Source organism: Hippopotamus amphibius, chromosome 4, assembly GCF_030028045.1.
Source record: "Hippopotamus amphibius kiboko isolate mHipAmp2 chromosome 4, mHipAmp2.hap2, whole genome shotgun sequence".
NCBI lineage: Eukaryota > Metazoa > Chordata > Mammalia > Artiodactyla > Hippopotamidae > Hippopotamus > Hippopotamus amphibius.
The window spans coordinates 111,146,808-111,169,074 of NC_080189.1; the positions used below are offsets into that span (position 1 = coordinate 111,146,808).

The following is a 22,267-nucleotide window of genomic DNA, read 5'->3' on the forward strand; positions in this document are numbered from 1 at the left end:
TGGCAGCATGAGGCCCAGCAAAGGTGCTCACGTCACTGGTTTGTTGGGTGACTAAGGGACGAATGGATGGAAGGAATTACAAATTATAAAGTGTGGACATAAAACTTTTTAAAGACAATCTCATATCTCTTTATGACCTGTCTATAGAGGAAGTGCAGGTTACGGGGAACCGTCTTTTCTAGTGAACAAACATCAGCTGCTGTTGTCTTAGCGTTGACTGAGAGCAGAGATCAGAAGCAGCAAGTGTGATAACAAAGGGGCACGTCTGTGAGCACCAGAGGCCACCGTCGGCAGGGAAAAGGCACCTACGGGATGGGGAGGAATACCCGTGAATCATCTCTGTCAGAATATATAGAGAATGCCTATGCCTGAACACAAATAACCCAATTAAAGAAGTAACAAAGGACTTCCATAGGTATTTCTCTAAAGAAGATAGACAAATGGTCAACAGGCAACACGAAAAGATGCTCCACATCACCAATTATCAGAGAAACGCAAATCAAAACCACAGTGAGATACCACTTCACACCCATTAGGATGGCTGCTATTGAAAAATAAAAAATAAAAATTGGCATAAATGTGGAGCAACTGGAACCCTTGTGCGTTGTTGGTGGGACTGTGAAGTGGTACAAGCACTTGGGACAAGAGTATTCTGATTCCTCAAAAATTAAAACAGAACTACCATGTGATCCAGCCATTTTTATCTGAAGAAAATGCAAACACTTAACTCGATAAGATGGATATACCCCGGTTCACTGCAGCACTGTTTACAATAGGCACGACATGGAAACAACCTAAGTGTCTGTGGACTGATGAATGGATAAAGAAGATGTGGTAGATACGCACAATGGAATATTATTCAGCCTTAAAGAGGAAAGAGATTCTGTCACAGGCTACAGCGTAAACGAACCTTGAGGACATGATGCTTGGTGAAATAACCAAGTCACAAAAGACAAATACTGTGTGATTCCACTCAGAGGAGGGTCCTAGAGTCAAAGTCACAGAGACAGAAAATGGAATCACGGCTGCCGGGCGGGGGGAGGGGAGAAGTGGGGCAGTGAACAGGTGCAGTTTCCCTGCTGTAAGATGAAAACATTCTGGAGCTCTGTTGTACCAAAGTGTGTGCACAGTTAATACAACTGAACTGCACACTTAAAATTTACCATCTTAACCATTTCTATGTGGGGTTTTTTAGGCAAAATTAAAACTAAAAATTATTTTTTAAAGAAGTAACAAAGATGGAAGAGGCCCTGGAGGTGGGGGAGGTTGTCACCCACAGCTGGTACCAACCACAGGCTGTCATCAGGGGGAACAGCTTCACAGCAGGAGGAGGGGGCAGTGGGGAGGTAGTAGTCTCAATGGCCTCTGGATCCCCTGAGAAGCAAAAGGGAAGGGACAGCCACCTCAGAGATAAAGAACACGGGGCACCTGGTAGCCCACGAAGGAGGGGAGTGCTGGCCCTCAGTGGGATGCTCCACCCCTCTCCTCCCCGACCCACACCTCCACCAGTGAGAAGGTGGGGGAGGGGGGGCATGTACCGATCAACCTTAAAGCAAAAAGACCTCTGCTTGCAGGGAAGAGAGGCAGGACTGACATCAGGCTTTGTTTCCAGCCCTGTGCCTGGACCCCAGTTGTGACCAGATGCCCCCACCCCTGTACCATCCCCCTGGCAGAGGGACTGCCCCTGAAACCTGAGGCCCTCCCTCTGGCAAGTTCCCTCTGGGATGAGTGTTCCGCTAAATCCCAGCCCTGCCACATAATTGGTCTCCTAGCACCCGCCTTCCCGTCACCCCTCTCTCCCGTGACACCCCTCTCTGGGCTTCCCCTCCCCCCATAACCCCTCCCTCGTGCAGCTAAGTCATCATGGGGTCACAGGAGGCCTGCTCAGGACCATTCAGTCAATCCTGTCTCCGGAATAACATCCACACTCCTTTGCAAGCCAGGAATACTGACCCTCCAGGATGGAGTCCCAGCCTATTTTTCTAGCCTCCCCCTCACCCCCCATGTCCTCCCGTCACCACCCTCACACACACACACCCTTGTCTCCAATTATGCTAAGCTTCATGGAGCTGACGTAGGGTCGTAGGGTCGGGTGATCCAGGCCCTGTGCCTTCGGGGTTGCCGTGCCCCCCTCAGCTCCCCACTCTCCATCCTCCCCACTGAGACCGAGTCTTAGCTCCTTCAGGAAGCCTTCCAGCATGCAGCCCACCCACCCACGCCCTCCCTTAGGCCGTCTCTGTACACACAGCTGCACCTGATTTCATGCTTCTCCCATCCTCCCACGAGCATCATTAGGACAGGACCTCAGCCGCCAACCTCCTGGTCCAGCACAGCGCCTGACAACACAGGTATCAAATAAACACATACTCTCCAGAAGCCTGTTCTACATGTCAGACAACATCTTCTACTGCAGCCCACCAGAGTACACCCCCGGACCGGCCGCTTACAGGCCTGCCCAGCCCTGACAATGACCTGGGCCACAGGCCCACACCAGCCGAGCCAGGTGCCGGGGCATCAATTAAACAGGAGTCTGTTGTAGCAGAGCCAAGGCCGCGGGCCCCGGAAGACAGAGCACTGGGGCGCTGGTGCTGCAGGGAAGATGGCAGCCTCCAGGCCCCTCCTGCCTCTTGCCGGCACTTCGGTTCAAGGTCACGGTCACGGAGATACCCACGTCACCCCTTCTGCTGACCAGCTGCTGGCAAGCCAAGCTGACCAAGGACTAAGTGAAAACCGTCATCTGCAAAACTGGAGTCTCACTGACACCACCTACAGACCTTCTGCCAGATAGGTGCAAGGTCACCCCGAGAACGAATGACAGGTGCTTGAGACCGTTTTTTGCCACTTTTCTGCACCCGCACCAGACCTGATTGATCCAGCCTGGGTCCCCGACATGCACCTGCTGGCTCCCAGCCCAACACCCCTGTGTACCTTGGCTGGGCCCTGACACCCTGCCCTGGCCTGGCCTTCGGGAATCAAGAAGCCCCAGCTGAACACGTCAAGCGTCAGCCTCCCCGTGGGAGCAGGGTACGTGGTGAGGAGACTCAGGAACCGCCCAGCTCATGAGTCCAATGCCATCTGTCGCTCAGCTCTGCGACCTGGGGCACGTCACGTACCGTCTCAAAGCCTCAGTTTTCCATTACACATCAATTTTTTTTAAGCCTCAGCATCTCACATATAAAATGATGATGTGTTTGCCTACCCTCCCACCCCACCCCCCCGGGGGGTGACTGTGACGACAGTGAATCCCGCTAGGCACCATCTGCTCGGTGTCTGGCAAGGTCACAATCACAACACACACCATGACCGTGACGGGATCGCTGGCATCATCCTAGTTCTGCTGGTCCTGTTTGGGCCCCAGCCTCCAGTTCTACTGTCTGTACTGTTCCAAAGCCCAGCCTGGGACCCTGGCCCCGGCCCCGGCCCCTGGCTTCTCTACTTGCCGCCCCGCAGTGGGTGTGCGGGACCAGCTCGCCCCGCCCACTGGTAAACATCCAGTAGTTCCGCCAGGCGGAAACCTCTGGGAGATGACATCAGCGTGGGGTGAGTATTTACACCAGGGAAAGCAGCAAATCAGATCAGCTTTTTCTTTTTTCTCCAGAGAGCTAATTTACCAGCATCCTGCTCAGTCCTCCAGAGCCGGCTCTTTGCACCCAGGCAGCCGCTGTCAACCAAGGCCCCGCCGGGCCTCCCAGAGAGTCCAGCCTTCCCGCCTACGTGCAGGGCACGCGGGGTCCTCTGCCCACAGGCAGAGCGGAGCACTCATTGGCCCCACCCGCCGGTCCAGAGTCCAGAACCCGGCCTGGTGCTGGCCCTGACTCTGACCGCTCCTCCCCCAGCCAGGCGGCCCCTCCACGCAGCAGCCCCGCTCTAACAGAGTGTTTTGCAACTCCACAAAGAACACCTGTACCACGAGCAGATCCAACACGCTCAGCATCCACCAGGCACCTTCAGTGCTGCCTGGGCCAGGAATCTTGCTCCAAGTATGTCATGAAGGGGAGCCTGGGGCCCTCGCTGCAGACATGTCCTTCTCTGCCACAGCTGCAGCTCTAAAATAAGCCCTTCTCCCCAAATACTCCAGTAAATAAACATTCTTGAAATGATGATGGATAGTTTTCCCTATACCTCATCCACACCTGCGGGGCACCTGTGTGCGGATGCAGCTTCCAGGAGCGGAGGTTGAAGCCGCTACAGAGCTGGTGTCCTGAGGACCACTCTCAGCGGCCTAACCTCAGTTCTTGGGAAAGTCAGGGGTCCCGAGTGACTTGTCCCCCAAGGTCCCAGAAGGCCAAGGATTTGTGTGTACAAAGCAAAAACGAATTGAAGAGCGAAAAGGACCTAGGAATTATGGCAAAGTGTACCCATCCATCTGATAGTAAAAAGAATAGAAAAAATAAAAAAGGGGCAAAAATCCACAAGGACAAAGTGTACCCATCCATCTGATAGTAAAAACAAAAATAGAAAAAACAGAAAAGGGGCAAAAACCCACAAGGACAAAGAGACCAGCACCTAAGAATGACAGACCTCTCCAGAGGATGCTGTAAGGACCAAAGACACAATACATGCAAAGTGCCTGGCACAGGTGGTGCTTAATGAACACTCTATGGTAACCACCCATCTTCATCAGTGCTGTCTGAATTAAAGTTCCGTGTGCTTGAAATTACCAGTCACCTTGATTCTAAGGGAAAATGGAAATCATTTTTATATGTAGAAACACTTGTTTAGAAATGGGGGCTGAGTACCTTGTTGCTTTTGAAGAGATTTTTCAACAAGGTCTCTTTCAATGTTTTAATTATGAATACCTTGTTTGTCCGTAAATTCGAGGTCAAAGGGCACACCGTGTGGTTTTAAGATGTGTTAAATTGGGTAAAAATTAAAGAGAAAAGGTCTACCTTCCTACAGGGACAAGACAGTGAAAGCTCAGTTAAGAGAGGCAAACAGAAAGTGAAAGAGAATAATGAAAGCAAAAGAGGAAAGTGGGCAGAGGTTACCAAAGCAGCAGAACATGACAGCAAGGGAAAAAGGAAAGAAAGACCTTCTTAAACAAGCTTGATGAAAAACGCCAAGTCCAACTCTCGCCCTCACTCAGCGCCCGCTCCTGACCTGTCATCTACTTCTCTGCCACCCCGACCCCTCCCCTCGCCTCCCGCCCACCCCACGGTGCAGATGAGGAGGGGAGGAGGGTTGCACCAAAGAATCAAAACTCATTTGTGCTGCTGTAGTCAGCAGCAACTCCTGGCCACAAATGACTCCCCGGAATCCCAGTTGGTGTTAAAATCAGCCTAGTTTCCTTCAGACGGTCTTATTAGCAGTGTAATATGGTGCCCAGAGGTTTCTCCACTAAAGGATATATCTAGACACTTCTAGAATGCAGCTTTCTCTAAGGCAGAAACACAAGCACGATCTGAGAAGATTTTAAGGAAGTTGACCTCCCAGCCAGAGCACTGATTATCTATTGATAGATCGCTCAAAATACCTTCCATACAATTCTATGTCTAAAAAATCAAATTCCGGAATCCCCTGGCAGCCCAGTGGATAGGACTCCATGATCTCACTGCCGGGGCCCCAGGTTCGATCCCTGGTCGGGGAACTAGGATCCCACAAGCCACACAGCTCCACCCAAAAAAAAAAAAATCAAATTCCACAGAAGCATGAACTTGGATATAGGTTCCTGGGCACCAGGACCCAGATCAACCTACCATCCTGATTGTGGACCCCCCGGAGGCAAAGATGTTTCTCAGAGCCCGAAAGGTGCTATAGTACAGAGATGATGGGCAGTAAGAGTGCTCCCCAGTCCCCTGAGAACCCACAGTGGACACGGCTCCTCCAACCCAGTCACAAAACCAGCCCAGCGCTCCAGGCAGCCCCACAAGTTGATCACAGAGGAACCTATCTGATAGGAAGGACATAGGTCTTTTAACGTAAAACAAGCAAAACAAAAAAGAACCACCTGCGTTAAAACCTCTGCTTTGCGACTTCCTAGCTGTGGGAACTCAGTTTCACCTCTAAGTTATCGATACTGACGACTGTCCTGCAGCTGTCACAGGGCTCATGGCCAGCACCCAAACAGCTCAGTGGCTCTCATCATGGTCCCAGGAGCTGCCTCCCCTTTTCTCTCTCCATCCCACCCTCCCAACACCCCAGAGGCCAATGAACGGGTTAGACTTCCTGGCTGAGGATACCTGAAGACCCCAGCAGCTCACCTTCTTAGAGCCCAGATCCCTAAGGCACCCTTTCATCTTCTGCCAGCCTCCTGCTTCCACGTCAGAAGCCTGTGAGCACAGATGCTGAATACCAGAGTCACTTTTTCAGCTTTACAAATAGACACAACCTGGGCTCAATAATGATGTGAATTACATTTGCTAAGTAACAAACGCTGGATTCACTTTAGGATGTGACCTGCCGCAAATTCTTTGTTTCTTATTGATAAGCCCATATTATTATAAGACCACAGCCTTTACCCCTTGAGATGTTATATGAAAAACAGACCCACACGGTTTGGTTAGAGTACACCACACGTATAGAATTTGAGACCAGAATGATAAAATGGGTTAAAGTTCCTACGATGGGCCTCTGCTTCTGGTGGGATAGCAGTGCTGTTTTGGATTCAACCCGTTGAGCTTATTCATTAGTTTTGAGAATAAAAATGTCAGCAGGATGCATTTTGGGAGAAATACATGAAATAAAACAATGACAAAGTCAAAAATAGCCATGAACCGCAGAAACTGCATCCATTAGTTTAGAATGCATTTTCTTCTAAAGATACATTCCTTAAACTATACAAAAAAAAAAAAAAAAACCGTACTCAGGAGTGATGCTGTGCTACTGAACCTTGTACATGAACAAAAATATTAAAATGTGTTTACATAGGCTTCCATGGTGAGCTGTTCATTGCTTATTTAATTGAACCAACCAAACACAGCTCACACTGGCAGGGTCAAAATCCTGTGCCTGCCTGGGGCAGAATGCCAAGTAAAAACAGAGATGCTTATTAAATGCCTTTGATCCTGTGGAAGATGGCTGGTTTGCAAAATAAAATGTCTTTGCTTTGCTAGGACTGCCGTTCCTCTTAAGCTAAATCTACCCTTAAGACGTCTCACTTTTATATGCACTACATTTTTTTATCAGCATAAAAATACTTCATAGGTTTTTTTTTTTTCTTTCCTGGCTTTCATAGCGTTTTTATCACTCATTTCATTTTCCCTAGAATTACTCCGCAGGCAGGAAAGTTTGCTTCCCCAAAGAACGGCCCTTTGCCCTGGAATCCATCTTATTCTTGGGTTGGCCAAACGGTAAAGAAGGGTCAGTGAGAAACCGAGGTCGCATGTCTCCCACAGCACGACAAGGGCACATGCTCCTCCCGGATCGGATTCCTGGATGTATCCGTAGGATGCTAACGACCCCGCGCACGACCTTCCCACAGGGCGCCTGGAAGGCGGTCCAGCTCCCATCTCCGGGCCCGGGCCGGGGCTGCCCCACGAGTGGCCCCGCGTGGGCACTCCCTAGGTTCTCCGAGGAACCTGGTGATGCCCACGCACAGCCCCGCGTCCTCCCCAGAGTGTGCGGCGCTCCGGGGCGTCTGCGGTTCTGAAGTCGCAAGGATGACCAGCCCGGCCACGCGCCGGCCGGCAGGGGACCAGGAGCCGGACGCAGACACCGCATTCGAGCGACAGAGGACCCCCGGCCCCGATTCTTTAAGGACACGGCCCCCGCGACCCGGGCCCAGCCGGACGCCCCTGGCGACCCCTCGGAGCGGGCGCGTCCCCGCTCGGGGCGGACGCCCGCAGAGACGGCTCTCGGCCCCCGGCGCCCCGTACGTACCCACGTCGCCCAGGAAGCTGCAGTCCGCCGCGCGGGGCTCCATCCTGCCGGGGCCCCGCGGCCCCGCCACCCGCGCCGCCGGGACCCTGGCCCCCACCGCGCCGCCCGCTGGGCGGGGCCGGTCGGCGTCTCCGCGCGTCCGGCCGAGGTGGCCGCGCGCGCCGGGAATTGTAGTTCCCCGCCCCCGGCTCGGGGCCAGCGCCACGCCGCGGCCACCTGCGTCCAGCGCCGCGATCGCTGCTGGCGTCTGCTGGGCAAACGTGTGGGTGTGCAGGATGTCTGCTCCTGTACAAACCGTGCCGCGTGTCCGCGTGTCCCTCTGCAAAACACGTGCCCAGGTGCAAAATATGTCCACGTGCAAAACGCGTCCGTGTGTCGGTGTGCAAAACGTGTCTAAGTGCAGAACACGTGTCCACATGTGCAAGTATCCATGGGCAGCATCTGCGTCCGTGTGCACAATATGTGTGCGTGCAAATTGCTCCCGTATGTCCATGTGCAGAACATGTCCTGTGTCCGTGTGTAAAACGTGTCCACGTGTCTAAGCGTCCACGTGTCCCTGTGCAAAAGTGTCCAGCTGCTGCAATTCACCACCTGCCTTTGCACTGATCGAGTTCGGCAGAGCTCCCCGCCCCCCCTCCCCCGCTTTCATTTTAAGGACCGCTTTCCTACCCGAGCTGGCATACCCCTGTTTCTTTCACCTTTCCAGAGAAATCATAAATTCCAAATAGTTCAGGGTCGTTAAACCACGCGCGCGCGTGCACTCCACGCTGTTTCAAGTCTCGTGAGGGAAATGAAGGCCCGGTTTACTGATGATTCCAAGGGGGAGATTGAGGAACCGATGGCAGCCACATCAACGGGCCTGTACGGAGCGTGAATGCAGAAGTTCATTTGAGCTGAGAAGTAAAAATGTTCCCGTCTGGAAATACATAAGGACTAGCAGAGAGCGGACCCAGGAGAGGTCTCCCCTATGACCGCAGGCGCTGTACCCACAAGGGTTTGAACCCTGTCTGTCCAAAGCCCAAACGTGGGCGAATTCATGACGCCAGGCCTGGGAGTGACATTTCAAGCCTATTAGCAAAGTGCATTTATACCTTTTTTGCCTTCTATCTACCAAAACTAGGCTCTTGCATTTTTCTTGCAAGTTTCTTGCATTTTTTACTAAATGTAGTACATTTTTGAATTAATATATTTAGCCAGGGGATGTTACGTTTTTCCCTATGACAATGCCATGTGTTTGTATGTTTGTATTTTCTTCAATATTTCTCCCTTGACAAAGTATCAACTAGATCTGAATAAAGACTATATTTTTAAATTTATATTTATATATGTATATGCAGTATATATTTATATACTTATGTGTAGATGTATTTATGTCTACATATGTATGTATATATACACATATATGTATGTATGCAAGTGTTTACTTAATATGTTAGAAAGCAAATATTTCCTTATTGTTGTCTTATTATATTATAATTTTTCTCCACTGTGTTGCTTGATTTCAATATTTTCTTGTAGAAAATATTGTTTTCTGTTTTTATATATTCAGAAATATATTCTCTTAGAGTATTTCTTCTATCTTAAATATTCCGAATGTATTTCCCCATCAAGAGCCAGAATATGTATATTATTCTGTTCTGTTCTGTTCTGTTCTGTTCTAAGTCTTTAACCTATCTGGAACTTGTTGCAATGTGTAGTCTAAGGTAATTTTTTTCTGAACTTAAAAAGAATCGTTCCCCAAATATTCATTATGTAGTAATTTATATTTACTTTTATTATATTTTTTGTTAATCTCCTCTAAATGTATATTAAGTTCCAATAAGTTGTATTGAGTCAAGTATCTATGTGAAAAAAGATGATTTCCTTCCTACCTCATACCATACACAAAAATTAATTCCAGATGGATTAATGATCTAAGTGCAAAGAACAAAAGTGTAACTATGGCATACAAGAAAAGTGTCATGATATCATGATATGGGAGAATTTCTTGTTTAAAGCATAAAGCACAAAGCATAAAGGAAAATATTGGTCAGTTTGACTTTTTTGGACAATGGACCCAATAAACAAAGTGAGAAGATAAACCACAGATAGAAGATAGATGAAACCCACGTAGTCAACCAAAGATTAGGCTCTGGTATAACATAATGAAGTTCCACAAATCAGTGAGAAAAAGATAAATCAATAGAAAAAAATATATTGTATTCCCTTTATACTTAACCTTTCCCTTTCCCCTCCAGCTGCTTTTAAGATTTTCTTCTTTTCTTTGATTTCTAACAATTTCATTATGATGTGCCTAGATGTGTTTTGTTTGTAATCATCCTGCTTAGGATTTTTTTAAAAAGATTTGTGAGGCTGTGAGTTAATGTTTTTAACCAAATTTGGAAATGTTTTAATCATTGTTTGCTTAAATATGTTCTACCCAATCTGTTTTTTCTGGGATTCTGCTTATATATATTTTAGATGGTTTAATATTTCACAGGTTACTGAAATTTTGTTTATTTTTTCAGACTTTTCCTCTCTACTGAAGTATATGTAGTTTCTATTGCTGTGTCTTCATGTTCACTGATCTTTTCTTCTGCAGTGTCTAATCTTCCATCTAGTGAGTTTTTAATTTTAGATATTGATTTTTTTCAGTTCGAGAAGTTCCGTTTGGTTTGTTATAGTGTTACTTTCTCCCCTCATTATTTCATGTTTTCCTTTAAGTCTTTGAACATATTGTAGCAATTTTTAAGTTCTTGTCTGCCAATTCCAATATCTCTATCATGTTCTACTCTGTTTCAATTGACTAATTTCTCCTCCTTATAGGTCACATTTTTCTGCTCTGTTCTCTGTCTAATGGTTTTAATTGAATGCTAAATATTGTGAATTTTTCCTTACTGAGTTTTTGGATTGTACACTTTTCCTTCAAAGTACATTGAATTTTGTTCTGGCAGGCAGTTTACTTGCAGGTCAGCTTGATTCTTTCAAGTCTTCATTTTAAATTTTGGAAGGAAATATGTAGAGTAGCTTTACTTTAGGGCTAGTTTAGCCCTACTAAGGCATGGCTTTCAGGGCTTTCTCTGGAATGCCTCAGGCATTCAACAAGGTCTTTCTTTCCTCTCTGGTAGGTCAGAACTCAAATGTCTCCCAAGCCTGTGTGAGCTTTGGTACTTGGTAATTCTACAGGTCCCCAGTAGTCTTTTTCTCAGAGTTGTTCCTTTCCAGACCTCTTAGAGTCTCCCACTGTACACGTGAAACTTAGTATTCAGTCAAGGACTTAAGGGAATCCCTATACAAATTTCTGGAGTTCTCTACATACCTTTCTCCTCCTTGTGTACTGTCCCCAAAATTCAAACCACCTTAGTTTCTTGAAACTCAAATTTCTATTTCCTTAGCTCAACAATACCATCATTCTGTATGGGAGTCTCCCTTCCTGCCCAGGGTGCAATAAATGCATCCAGTCAGAAAGCTTGTTTGTTCACTTTCTTTCAGTTCCTGGATCAAAGTCCTGGGCTGTCTCATGTTCAAAGTCTGAAAATAGTTGTTGTAAATGTTTTTCCCAGTTTTCCAGAAATTTATAGTGAAAAGCAGAATGGTACCGCTTACTCCATTGTGGCCAGAAAGAAAAACGCTATTTTGGTGTTTTAGCTTTAACAACTATTAATGAATGATTAAACTTGCTTTGCCTAAAATTTCCCAATTCTCCATGCCACGGGTTACTGTCTAGGAGCATCCTGAAGGAAGTGTGAATGCCATGGTGGGTCCAGTGGGCTGGCAGCTGGAGTCACTGAGTCAACTGTGCTTCCACAGCAGGTCCTCTTGAAGGAGCTCACTTGCAGTGCCCTCACAGTCAACCCCTCGCACCACACAGACCCATTTCTCCACACACATTTGGGGAGCAGTTCCTCCATGGTTCCCAAGGCCCTCTCAAGGGGGAGCTTAGGGAAAGAAGGTTTACTTGTTAATCTTATTAGTTATTCTATTCATTATTGAAAGTGAGTAATGACGTCTCCAACTATATTGTTTGTCTATTTCTCTCTTCATTTCTGCATTTTTTCTTCATGTGTTTCAGAGTTCGGTTATTAGGTGCATATCTATTTATATTTGGTATCGCTTCCTTATGAATTGACACTTATATCATTATAAAATTTCTCTCATCTCCAGGAACATCTTTTTTGTTTCAAAGTATGTTTTGTCTTATATTAGTATAGCCATTTCAGCTTTCTTATGGGTGAATATACTCCCATCCCTTTACTTTCAGTATGTTTATATCTTTGAACCTAACGTGTCTCCTGCAAACAGGTTATAGTTATAGCATCTTTTAGTCCATTCTGCTGATCTTTCTGCAAATCTCTTTTGATTTGATTGTTTAATCCATTCACATTTAATTATATTTATATAGTTGGATTTATGTCTGCCATTTTATTTTTTGTTTTCTATGTCTCATATCTTATTTGTTTCTCTTTTTCCTCCTTTACTGCTCTCATTTGCATTAAGTGAATATTTTCTATTGTAGCTTCATTTCTTTCATTTTGTTTGTTTATTTTTAATGTTGCTCTAGGGTTTGCTATATACATCTTAGAATCAGCTTCAGATTTATACTAGCTTAATTCAGTGATATATAAAAATGCTACACCTATATAGCTCTAACCTTTTTTTCTTTCCTTTTGCATTATTATTGTCATGCATATTACATCTACTAATGTTACAAACCCAACAATACATTCTTATAATTATTACTTTACCATCTGTCATCATTTCCTTAGCCAAATGCAGCTTTGCCCCCATTTACCTCCTTTGTGCTTTTCTTAGCAAAGGTATTATACACATATTTCATTTATACATGTTATAAGCCCCAATAAGCCCAATATTACATTATGTACATGTTTTTTCATGGCTTTTAAAGTTAGTTATGAGAATAAAGGAGAAAAAATATGTGTTTATACTGCTTTTTATCTTTATGTAATTAATTTTACCAGCATCCTTTGCTTTTCCATGTGGATTCAGGTTATCATTTGTGATCACTTGGTTTCAAACTGAAGAACTTTAGTATTTCTTGTAAGGCAAATCTGCTAGCAAAAAATTCTTTCAGTTTTTGTTTATTTAGGACAGACTTCTGTTCACTTTCATTTTTGAAAGATAGAGTTGCTGGATATAGGATCCTTGCTTGACAGTTTTTTTTTTTCTTTGAGTACTTTGAATATGTCATCTGTCTTCAAGATTCCATTGTTACTGCTGAGAAGTCAGCTGTTAATCTTATTAGGGTTCTCTTATAAGTGATGTTATTTTTTTGTTGCTGCTTTCAAGATTTTGTCCTTGTCTTGACTTTAAGCATTTTTTCTATGATGTCTGTTTGTGACTCTTTGAATTTATACCACTTGGAGTTCACTGAGCTTCCTAGATGTGTATGTTATTATTTTTCAATCAAAATGGGGAGTTATTAGCTATTATTTTTTCAAATATTTTTTTCTTCTCCTTTCTCTCTCCTCTCCTGCTACTCCCATTATACATGTATTGATATACTCAGTGTTATCCCACATTTCTCTGAGGTTCTGTTCCTTTTTCTTCATTCTTTATGCTCTCTGTTCTTCAGCTTGATCAATAATCTCTATTAATCTATATTCAGGTTGCTAATTCTTTCTTCTTCCAATTCAAATCACTATTGAGTCCCTCTAGGTGTTTTTATTTCATTTATTATACTTTTCAACTCCATACTTTCCACTTGGCTCTTTTTTGTAATTTCTCTCTCTCTCTCTCTCTCTCCCTCAGGATTGGTTTTGTTACTTCTCTTTACTGACATTCTTCATTTAATGTGACATGGTCAACATAGCTTTCCTTACTTCTTTTATCACACTTTCCTTTAGTCTGTTGAACATGTTTATAATGGCTACTTTGATGTCTTTCTCTCTTAAATACAATATTAGTCATTCTCACAAGAGTTTCTGTTGCTTGCTTTTTTCAGTGCATGGTCATACTTTTCTGTTTTCTTTTCATGACTCATAAATTTTGGTTGGAAGCTGAACATTTATGTAATAAATTCTGTGTGCAAGTCTCCCCTCACCCCCTGGCAGTCTAGTTACTGTTATTTGCTTATTTATTTGCTCGCTGACTCACTGGCTTATTTTGGTGGTATCTATTTCCTCAAATACACAGTGTTAAGCTTCTCCTGTTTCTTCTTGGGGCTTTGGGTATGCCCACAGTCACCCTGCTGTGACAGTGGTATTGGTAAACCTCTTTTCCTCTAAAATAATAACTCTATATCTAGTAATGAAATAAAATTTGTACTTAAAAAAACTCCCTGTAAAGAAAATACAGGCCCCTGATGACTTCACTGATTAATTCTATTAAACATTTTTGGAAGAAATAAAACCAATTTTAATCAGAGTATTTTGGAAATTAAAAGACAAGGGAGTACTTACCAACTCATTCTGTGAGGCTAGCATTACCCTGACACCAAAACTAAGATATTACAAGAAAAGTAAACTGTAGACCAATATCTTTCAATAACATACATGCCAAAATCCTTAACAAAATATAGCAAGTCATGTCCAGTAATATAGAGAAAGGATAATGCATCCTAAGTAAATTTGGTTTATCCCAGGAATTCAAGGTTGGCTTAACATTTGAAAATAATGTAAGTCATCATACTAGTAGATTTTTTTTAAAGCTATATAATCCTCTCAATAAATGCAGATAAAATTCAACATTCATTAATGATAAAAGCTCTCAAAAACTAGGAATAGAAGGGCAAGTCCTCAACCTAAAAATGGGCAGAAAATACCAAAGGTAACATTGTACTTAATTGTGAAATATTGAATGCTTTTCCCATAGATCAATGATGAGATGTTTGCTCTCACCTCTTATATTCATTATTGCATTTGAGGACTTAATGCAATAGGAAAAAAATACAGATTGGAAACAAAGAAAAGTATTTTTATTTGTAGTCAACATGTTTGTCTTAGAATATCTTAAGGAATACATACGCACACACACACACAAATAGCTATTAGATGTAATAAGTGAGTTTAGCAAGTTGCAGGATATAAGGTTACTATGGGAAATCATTTGTTATTTCTATATACTAGCAACAAACCACTGTAAATTAAAATTTTAAAATACCATAAAAATATAAAGAGATAAATATAACAAAATGTTCACAAGACCTGTACACTGAAAAACACAGATGTTGCTTAGAGAAAATATGAAAGACCTAAACAAATAGAGACATGTTCATGAATTCAAAGATGCAATATTAAGATGTTAATTCTCTCCAAATTGATCTATGTATTAAACACAATCCCAGGCAAGATCCTAGCAGCTGTGGGGTTTTGGGTTTTGTTTTTTAAGGTAGAAAATAAGCTGGTTCTAAAATTTATACAGAAATTCATATGACTTAGAGTAGCCAAAACTATTCAAATATTGGAAAAAGAACAAAGTTGGAGGCAATGCAAATTCAAACCATACCATACCCTTTAGAGTAGCTAAAGTTAAAAAATATTGGCCAAGATGTAGAGAAACTAGCACTCCCATACATTTCTTGTGGAAATGTAACTTTGTAAAACCAATATGCAAAAAGTTTCACTTTATTAAAGCTGAGCATATGCCTTCTTTATTGCCACAATAATGCTATATAATAGACCACTCCAAAGTCAGTGACTTAGGACAACAGCATTAATTCTCATACTCACCAATCTTTGGGATGTCTAAGTTTATGCTAATCTAAGATGGGTTTGGCCCGCAGGCTGGATTCACACGTGCTCCATATGTGCTTGTTCTTAGGGCCCAGACTGAAGGGGCAACAGCTACATAGACTGTGGTCTCCTCGTGTGCATCACCTGCACTCAGGAGCCAAATCAAACTATGTAAGCACACTGAAGACTCCCGCATATATATATTGTGTATGCTAATATTATTCTATCAGCCAAAAGAACTCATATGACCAAGAACAATATCAATGGGGTAGAAAAGTAAACCTGACCAACAGCAGAAGAGGGAAGGGAATAAATATCTGCTGAAGCAAAAATCCCAATTATCATGTCCAGCACACCCAGCATGTAATACAACCAACACAAATGATGCCCATGTGTACAAAGAGACGTGAATAAGAAAGTTCAAGCAGTATGATTCATGATGGCCAAGACCTGGAAACAATGCAAATATCTACCAACAATAAAATGGATAAAAAAATGTGCTGCATCCACACCTACATATAGAGCAATGAAAATGAAAGAATTGTGTACACAAAAAGACGAGTCTCACAAAAAATGTTACTCCAAAGAAACCAGGCACAAAACCATTCAATGTATATAAAGTTCAGACCAAAAGGAAAACTAAATGATAAAGTTTAGGGATGCATATTTAGGCAGCAAACCTACTAGGAAAGGAAAGGAAGACATTACTGTGGAAGTTAGATTCATTGTTAGGTTTGATGGTAGGTAAGGGCAGTGGGTTTTGATTCCAAGGTAGCACCAAGGGAACTTCTGGGTTTTTGGTTACATTCTATCTCTTGACCAGAGTGATGGTTTCCTGAATGTTTGCTTTGTGATAAACCAGGGAGTTGTTGTACATACTGGCTTTGTGTGCTTTGAAAACATCTGTTGTACTTCATTCTCTGCTTCTACAGCCAACCTTCCTCAGTCCTTGAACAAAATTCCACGTCTAGGGCTTCTGTACTTGCTCTGTCTTCTGCTTGGAAAGGGCTTCCTCCACATTTTCCAAGAACTAATTTGGTCTGTTTTTATCATTGAGGTTTGACCTCCAATGTCCCCTATTCAGTGAAACGTGGGAGCTCTGCCTCCAATCCCACCCTCAGCATTTCTGGCTTGTTTTCACAGCAGCATTATTAAATTCTGTTCTTGTGGGGGTGGTGTCACTTGTTACTGTTTGTAATTCGCCGCTAGGATAAGCTCCAGCATGTGCAGGGTCCTTGTCTGGCTTATTCATGCCTGTAATCTTAGTACCTAAGTCAGCACCTGGCCACAGTAAAATAGAAAAGGTGCTATTGAATGAGTCAGTCGTTCTATTCCCATCACGGGCCCATGGCCTGGCTCACGGTTGTCTGTGGCACCTAATAGTTCTCACTGTAGAAGTAACGCTATTTTTGGCCCCTTAACTCGGCACTGGAATATAACCTTCTAGCGGTGCCTTCCTAGGGAACCAGCACATAAACAAATGTTACACGGGTGGATCAACGTTTATTTAATTACAATAAAGGCGTGATTTCGTAAACGTCGCTGTGGGACAGGACCAAACAAGCATCGCTGCAGCAGCTGGAGCAAGAGACTCAAGAAGGTAAATACTCCCAACAGTGGAGCGAAGGAGCCGCCACAGCACGTGCAGGGGCACCACGGCGGGGCCTCCACGTCCCGCCTTGAGCGCCTTCCGCTTCCGGGGGCGCGTCAGCCCCGCGAGACGCCCCGCCCCCTCGGGCAGCCGCGCCCGCCAGAATCCGTCGGCCAGTCCCGAGCCACGAAGCTGCCTCGCGCCTGCGCAGAGGAGCGAGGCGAGCGCCGCGTGGACGCCGGCCGCAGCCCGCGCCTGCGCGTCGGCTTCTCCCCTGCGATTGGCTCCTGCCTCCTCGGGGACGCCACAGTTCAGTTTTCACTTTCTCTCCCCCCCACCCCCCCATCTCGTCTTCCTGTGGGCCTGGGGTTTTACTTCCGGGTCCCAGCGTCAGTCACTGAGAAAGTCGACATGTTCCCTCAGGTGGTGGGGCGACTCGGGGTCCGCGCCCTCCTGTGAGCCTCTGGGGCAGGGACGACGCTTGGCTGACGAGCGCGGCGGGACCGGCGGGCTCCGAGCCTGGACGCCCGGGCCGCGTCCCTCCCGCCGGCGCCCGCGCGGCGCTCCCGGCACCAGGGCGGAGAGGAAGGACGGGTTGCGACGTGGAGGGTCCCGCGCGCCGCTGACGAGCCGGTGCGAACGCGGGCCGCGCGGAACCCGAGAGGAGGGCAGTCCCGGCCGGGCGCGGCCCTTCGGCTCCCCAGCTCGGGGAGGCGGCCCGGGCGCGGCTCGTCCGCGGGGTCCGGCGGGCTCTGTCACGCTCGGCCGCGCGGGCCCGAGGGGAGCAAGCGCGCGTGCCGGCGCGGACAGCCGCTCGGCATGGGGAGGAAGCTGAACCGCGACCTGCGGCCCGCGGGGACGGTGGCGCAGAGCACAGGTGAGACTGCCGCCCCTGGACGAGCGGGTCCTCGGGGCGAGGGCCCGCTGTCGTCGTTTTCCTGGGAGACTCTGCGCCGGGCGACTCTGCCTGCTCCTGCTGGGCGCCGGGTGCGCTCCCGCGTCCTAGCCGGTCTGCGCCGCTCGGGGTGGGCGGGCCGGGGGGCGGTGGTTCTTCCCGCCGTTCTCGCTGTGCTGCTTCCGTGCTGGCTCCGCCCGCGGCCGCGCTCGGCTGCTCCCACGCCCACCCTCCCCCGTGGCAGCCGGCCGGCGTCCTCCCGGTGTGTAGGGCTCCCGTGTCCCTCCCTGCCCTGTCGGAGGTGGGAGGTCTAGGGCGGCTCCGCGCTCGCTTCGGGCTGCCTGTCCGAGGAGCGCCGCATCCTCGTGGACGTTGTACGCAGTTGCAACTTTGCTCCTTGGGCTGGGACTGGCCGTGAAGCGCTGGCCTCAGGATTCCCGGCGGCGCCCGGCCCTCCTCTTTCCTTCTGCAGCGGCTTCGTGGCCTTGTGTGCTCTCTTTCTTAAAGTCGGCAGGGAAGGAAGAGGTCTTTCCCCAGGGCGGGTCATTTAGCTGAGCCCGGGAGGAGCGCGTCATCGTAGGTTGGTCCGTGCAGCCAGCAGTTTGTGTGACGGTGGCACCCAGCAGCGTCTGTGGGAGAACGTGGCACGTTAACTTCAAAATTGGGGGGACGATCCTTTGAAAGTCCTCAAGTTTCATTTAATCGCCACTTGTCTACCTGAAAGCCAGAAATTTAAATACACCTCTCTTAGCCTTTATTCTCCCTGTAAGGTAAAATTGGAACGGTAAGGTTTTTGGAAATATGTTCTAGACTTAAGTGTTGCGCAAGCATATGGTGTTATTGCAGTAACGTTAGTGGTCCAAGGGCCCACTGTGTTGCCCTGAAAAAGCATTAGAAGGGGAAAGGGGTGTGGGTATGATGTTTAATATTATAGGCTCTGAGATTGGTGGTAAGCCTGCTCAGGTTTATAGCAAAGCTGCAATTCCTTAATAGTGTAAGAATACATTTCTGTCAAAAAAAAACTGCCTTCTAGAACCAGCTAGCTCTATACAGTGTGTTCAGTACACCAGTAAATAACACAGACCGGAGAAAAATTAAAAGTGACACAGTGTTTATTCACAACTATTTTAAGGAAGACAAAGAACAGCGTTTGAATATATGTGTTTTCAGGACGTTTGTCCAACTGTAACCAGTTCTTTTTAAAAAGAACTGTATCAGGAGCATCTCCTGTAATTCAGACATAGTTGCTTAAACGAGTTAAAATCCGCAAAGTGTCTAAAGACTTACCTGAGACGTAGTGTTTGTTAAATAAATGCAGTATGATATATCTATTTAGTATAATTAAATAGATACGGCATCTATTTATCAAATGAGTCTTTCATTCCTTTATGTGATGGACATTTAAGTTATTTTCAAGTTTTCCCTTGTAACTAAAATGCTGCCGTGATTCTCTTTTTTGCCATTATAAGCAGTGTTTCCTGTGCTTATTGTGAATCATAGACTTGATTCCTTCTGAGAATGATGGATAATGATGCTGTTAAGTTACCGTCAAATGATTGTACCTTTTTATATTTACTCTCTCAAAAGGTGTGTTTTATCTCCCCACTAGCCAGCACCAGATGGTAATATTTTACTAATTTTCTAATAGTTGAAATAACATCTCATTTAAATGTTTATCTTCCTTGCATAAGAGAATTAAACATTTTTAGCTAGGTCACATCCTTTGCTGTTGTTTTTTTTAATTGAGTTCGGAACTTTCTTTTCTTTGACCCATTTATCTATTACTACACTGTTTTAATTATTGTAGGTTTGTAATATAGTTTGGTACTTTCTTTTGAAAAAAGCTTTGGGCTCTTCTTTTGCATTTTTCTTCCAGATGAAATTTAGAATCATCTTTTCAAGTTCTATAGAAAATCTCGTTGGGATATTGTTTGTGATTGCATTGAATTTATAGATTAATTTGAGAAGAGATTCTTTTGAGTTTTTCCTTCTAGGAGAATAGGTATGTCTCCTTGTTTCTTCTATTAAAATTTTTATTGGGAAATATACCATTTGTATGTACTGTTAAAAAAAGAAAAAACTCTATATGTGTACTCTGCTTAATAGAATATCACAACTACCTTAGAGGCCTTTGGTGTGTGCTTTTCTGCAGAAGCAAAGAATTCTCTGCCCCCATCACCATGGTCATCCTGAATTTTGTGTTAATTATTACCTTGCTTTTCTTTACAGTTATATCAATTGTATCCTTAACCAATATATTGTTTACTTTCACCTGTTTTTGAACTTTAAGTAGAATCATATTGTGTTTTCTGTGAATTACCTTTGTTAAACATTGTTTCTGAGGTTCATGCCTGTTGAAGCATGTACCTACAGTTCAATTCAGAAACTTCAGGACTCCTTTCACATTTCTAGACGTATTGAGGACTCCAGAAATATTTTGCTTTATGGATTGTATCATATTAAATATTAAAACCAACCAATTTTAAATATAGATATTGGTATATTTACATATACTAATAAGCATATGGTATATTTATTGGTACCTCTAAAAAACACTACTGCTGATAATGGTAAACCTATTACATCTTAACTTTTTTTTTAATTGGCTATGTTGGGTCTTCGTTGCTGTGCGTGGGCTTTCTCTAGTTGCGGCAAGCAGGGGCTACTCTTCATTGCAGTGCGCAGGCTTCTTATTGTGGTGGCTTCTCTTGTTGCAGAGCACAGGCTCTAGTCGCCTGGGCATCAGTAGTTGTGGCACGTGGGCTCAGTAGTTGTGGCACACAGGCTTAGTTGCTCTGTGCCATGTGGGATCTTCCTGGACCAGGGCTTGAACCTGTGTCCTCTGAATTGGCAGGTAGATTCTTAACCACTGCGCCACCAGGGAAGCCCTTAAACAGTATTTTTAATGAAAAATAACTGTTTTCCAGAACCCAAAATATGCAAGTGACAAGAGTGGCATTGTTTTACATTTTTGCAAATATCTTTAATGACTCGAGTCTCATGTTTGTTTCTGTATTCAATTAGCTGCAATATATTGTTTTGGTTGAAATATATGAAAAAATCTAGCCTCATTGAGCTGTAAATTTAGAAGAGAGAGGGATATTTTAATAATCTTTTAAATAGTTACATTTTTCTTTAATAGTCATCAAAATCTAAGTTTCTTAAAGGTTAGCTGCAATGTAGAATTTGAAGACAATGAACTTCTCAAACTCTGTGACATTAAAACCTGTTGGTCTAGTTTGCATTTTAAGGGGATCTTTCACCCATACATTGGTCATGTGGAAGATGTTAGTTCACTGAATTATGTAGATTTCCCAAAGGATGACACATTTTAATGTATAGTATCAAAAAAATCACATATAGTATCTTCACCACTTTGGGAACCACTACTGTGACTCGTTCGTTTTTGCTGAAGTATGATAGATAATCTACTATAAGAATATATTATGCGTTTATCCATTTTACTCTTTATGAACATATTGGTTATTTCCAGCATTGGGCTATTATAATTAGTAGTGCCATAAACGTTCTTGGTCGTCTCCTAGTGCGTGTACAGTACTGTTGCTCACTCAGCATGTTAGTAGTGGAATTGCTAGATCCTTTGGGAGGATGTTTGCGTGTTCAAATTCATTAGATAATATCTGACTTTTCCCAAATGATGATTCTGATTTGTACTCCACCAGTTGTGAATGAGACCTCCCTCGGCTCTCCATTCTCTCTGCATGTGGCATTGTCCACCTTTTTAAATTTTTGCTGCTCTGGTGGAAGTGAAATGATACATTACTGTGGTTTTAAACTGCATTTCTCTGATTAGTTAGAAGAAACTGAGGGTCTGTTTTCTTCTGTGTGATGGTAGTCGTGTTTTCCTCACTTTTTCTACTGGCTGCTTGTTTTTTCTTATTAATATCTACGAATTAAAATGAAATATGTATACAAGTTGATGAACTCTTCCTGTTGCTAAGAAAAAAGTTACTAGGATCATTTATTTAAACAATTTAAAAACATGTAAAGGCATACATTGAAAAAAGTTCTTCTTCCCTGTACCTGTCCAGCTTATTACCCCAGTGTATATTTTTATATTCCTCCTTCTTACTCAGATTTCTGCTATGCTCCATTGTTTTCCTCCACTTATTGGTATATTCTGGAAGTCTTCACAAATCAGTATATAGGAAGCATACTCATTCTACAGAGTAGGAAAAACAGTTTTCTGTTCTGTGGCTGTACCAGTTTATTTAATCTGTAGTAGACAGAGTATTTGATATTTTTCCAGTCTTTTGCTGTTAAAAACAAACA

At 44.4% G+C, this 22,267-nt stretch overlaps 2 protein-coding genes across 20 annotated transcripts in view; one reads left to right on the forward strand and one right to left on the reverse strand.

Moving 5' to 3' along the window:
• The window catches only part of ASB13 (ankyrin repeat and SOCS box containing 13), a 36,160-nt gene extending 28,187 nt beyond the window's left edge, over positions 1-7,973 (reverse strand). For 9 of the 14 annotated variants that reach the window (XR_009053134.1, XR_009053133.1, XM_057731084.1 and 6 more), the window contains exons 1-2: positions 7,819-7,939; positions 2,255-2,336 (exon numbers count right to left, since the gene is read on the reverse strand). Coding sequence is in view for 1 of the 14 variants with exons in the window: in XM_057731087.1 (XP_057587070.1) it covers positions 7,819-7,861 (43 nt within the window). In the remaining 13 variants the exon portion in view is untranslated. Of the gene's footprint in view, positions 1-1,290; positions 1,375-2,254; positions 2,337-7,818 lie in introns of all 14 variants that reach the window. The other 5 variants (XM_057731077.1, XM_057731076.1, XM_057731087.1 and 2 more) reach the window with 4 other exon arrangements.
• A 9,432-nt stretch (positions 7,974-17,405) lies between these two features.
• Positions 17,406-22,267, forward strand: part of TASOR2 (transcription activation suppressor family member 2) — a 61,231-nt gene continuing 56,369 nt past the window's right edge. For 2 of the 6 annotated variants that reach the window (XM_057733769.1, XM_057733768.1), the window contains exon 1: positions 17,406-17,956. In XM_057733769.1, coding sequence (XP_057589752.1) covers positions 17,899-17,956 — 58 coding nt within the window. In that variant the 5' untranslated portion in view covers positions 17,406-17,898. Of the gene's footprint in view, positions 17,957-19,850; positions 19,977-22,267 lie in introns of all 6 variants that reach the window. The other 4 variants (XM_057733772.1, XM_057733771.1, XM_057733770.1 and 1 more) reach the window with 4 other exon arrangements.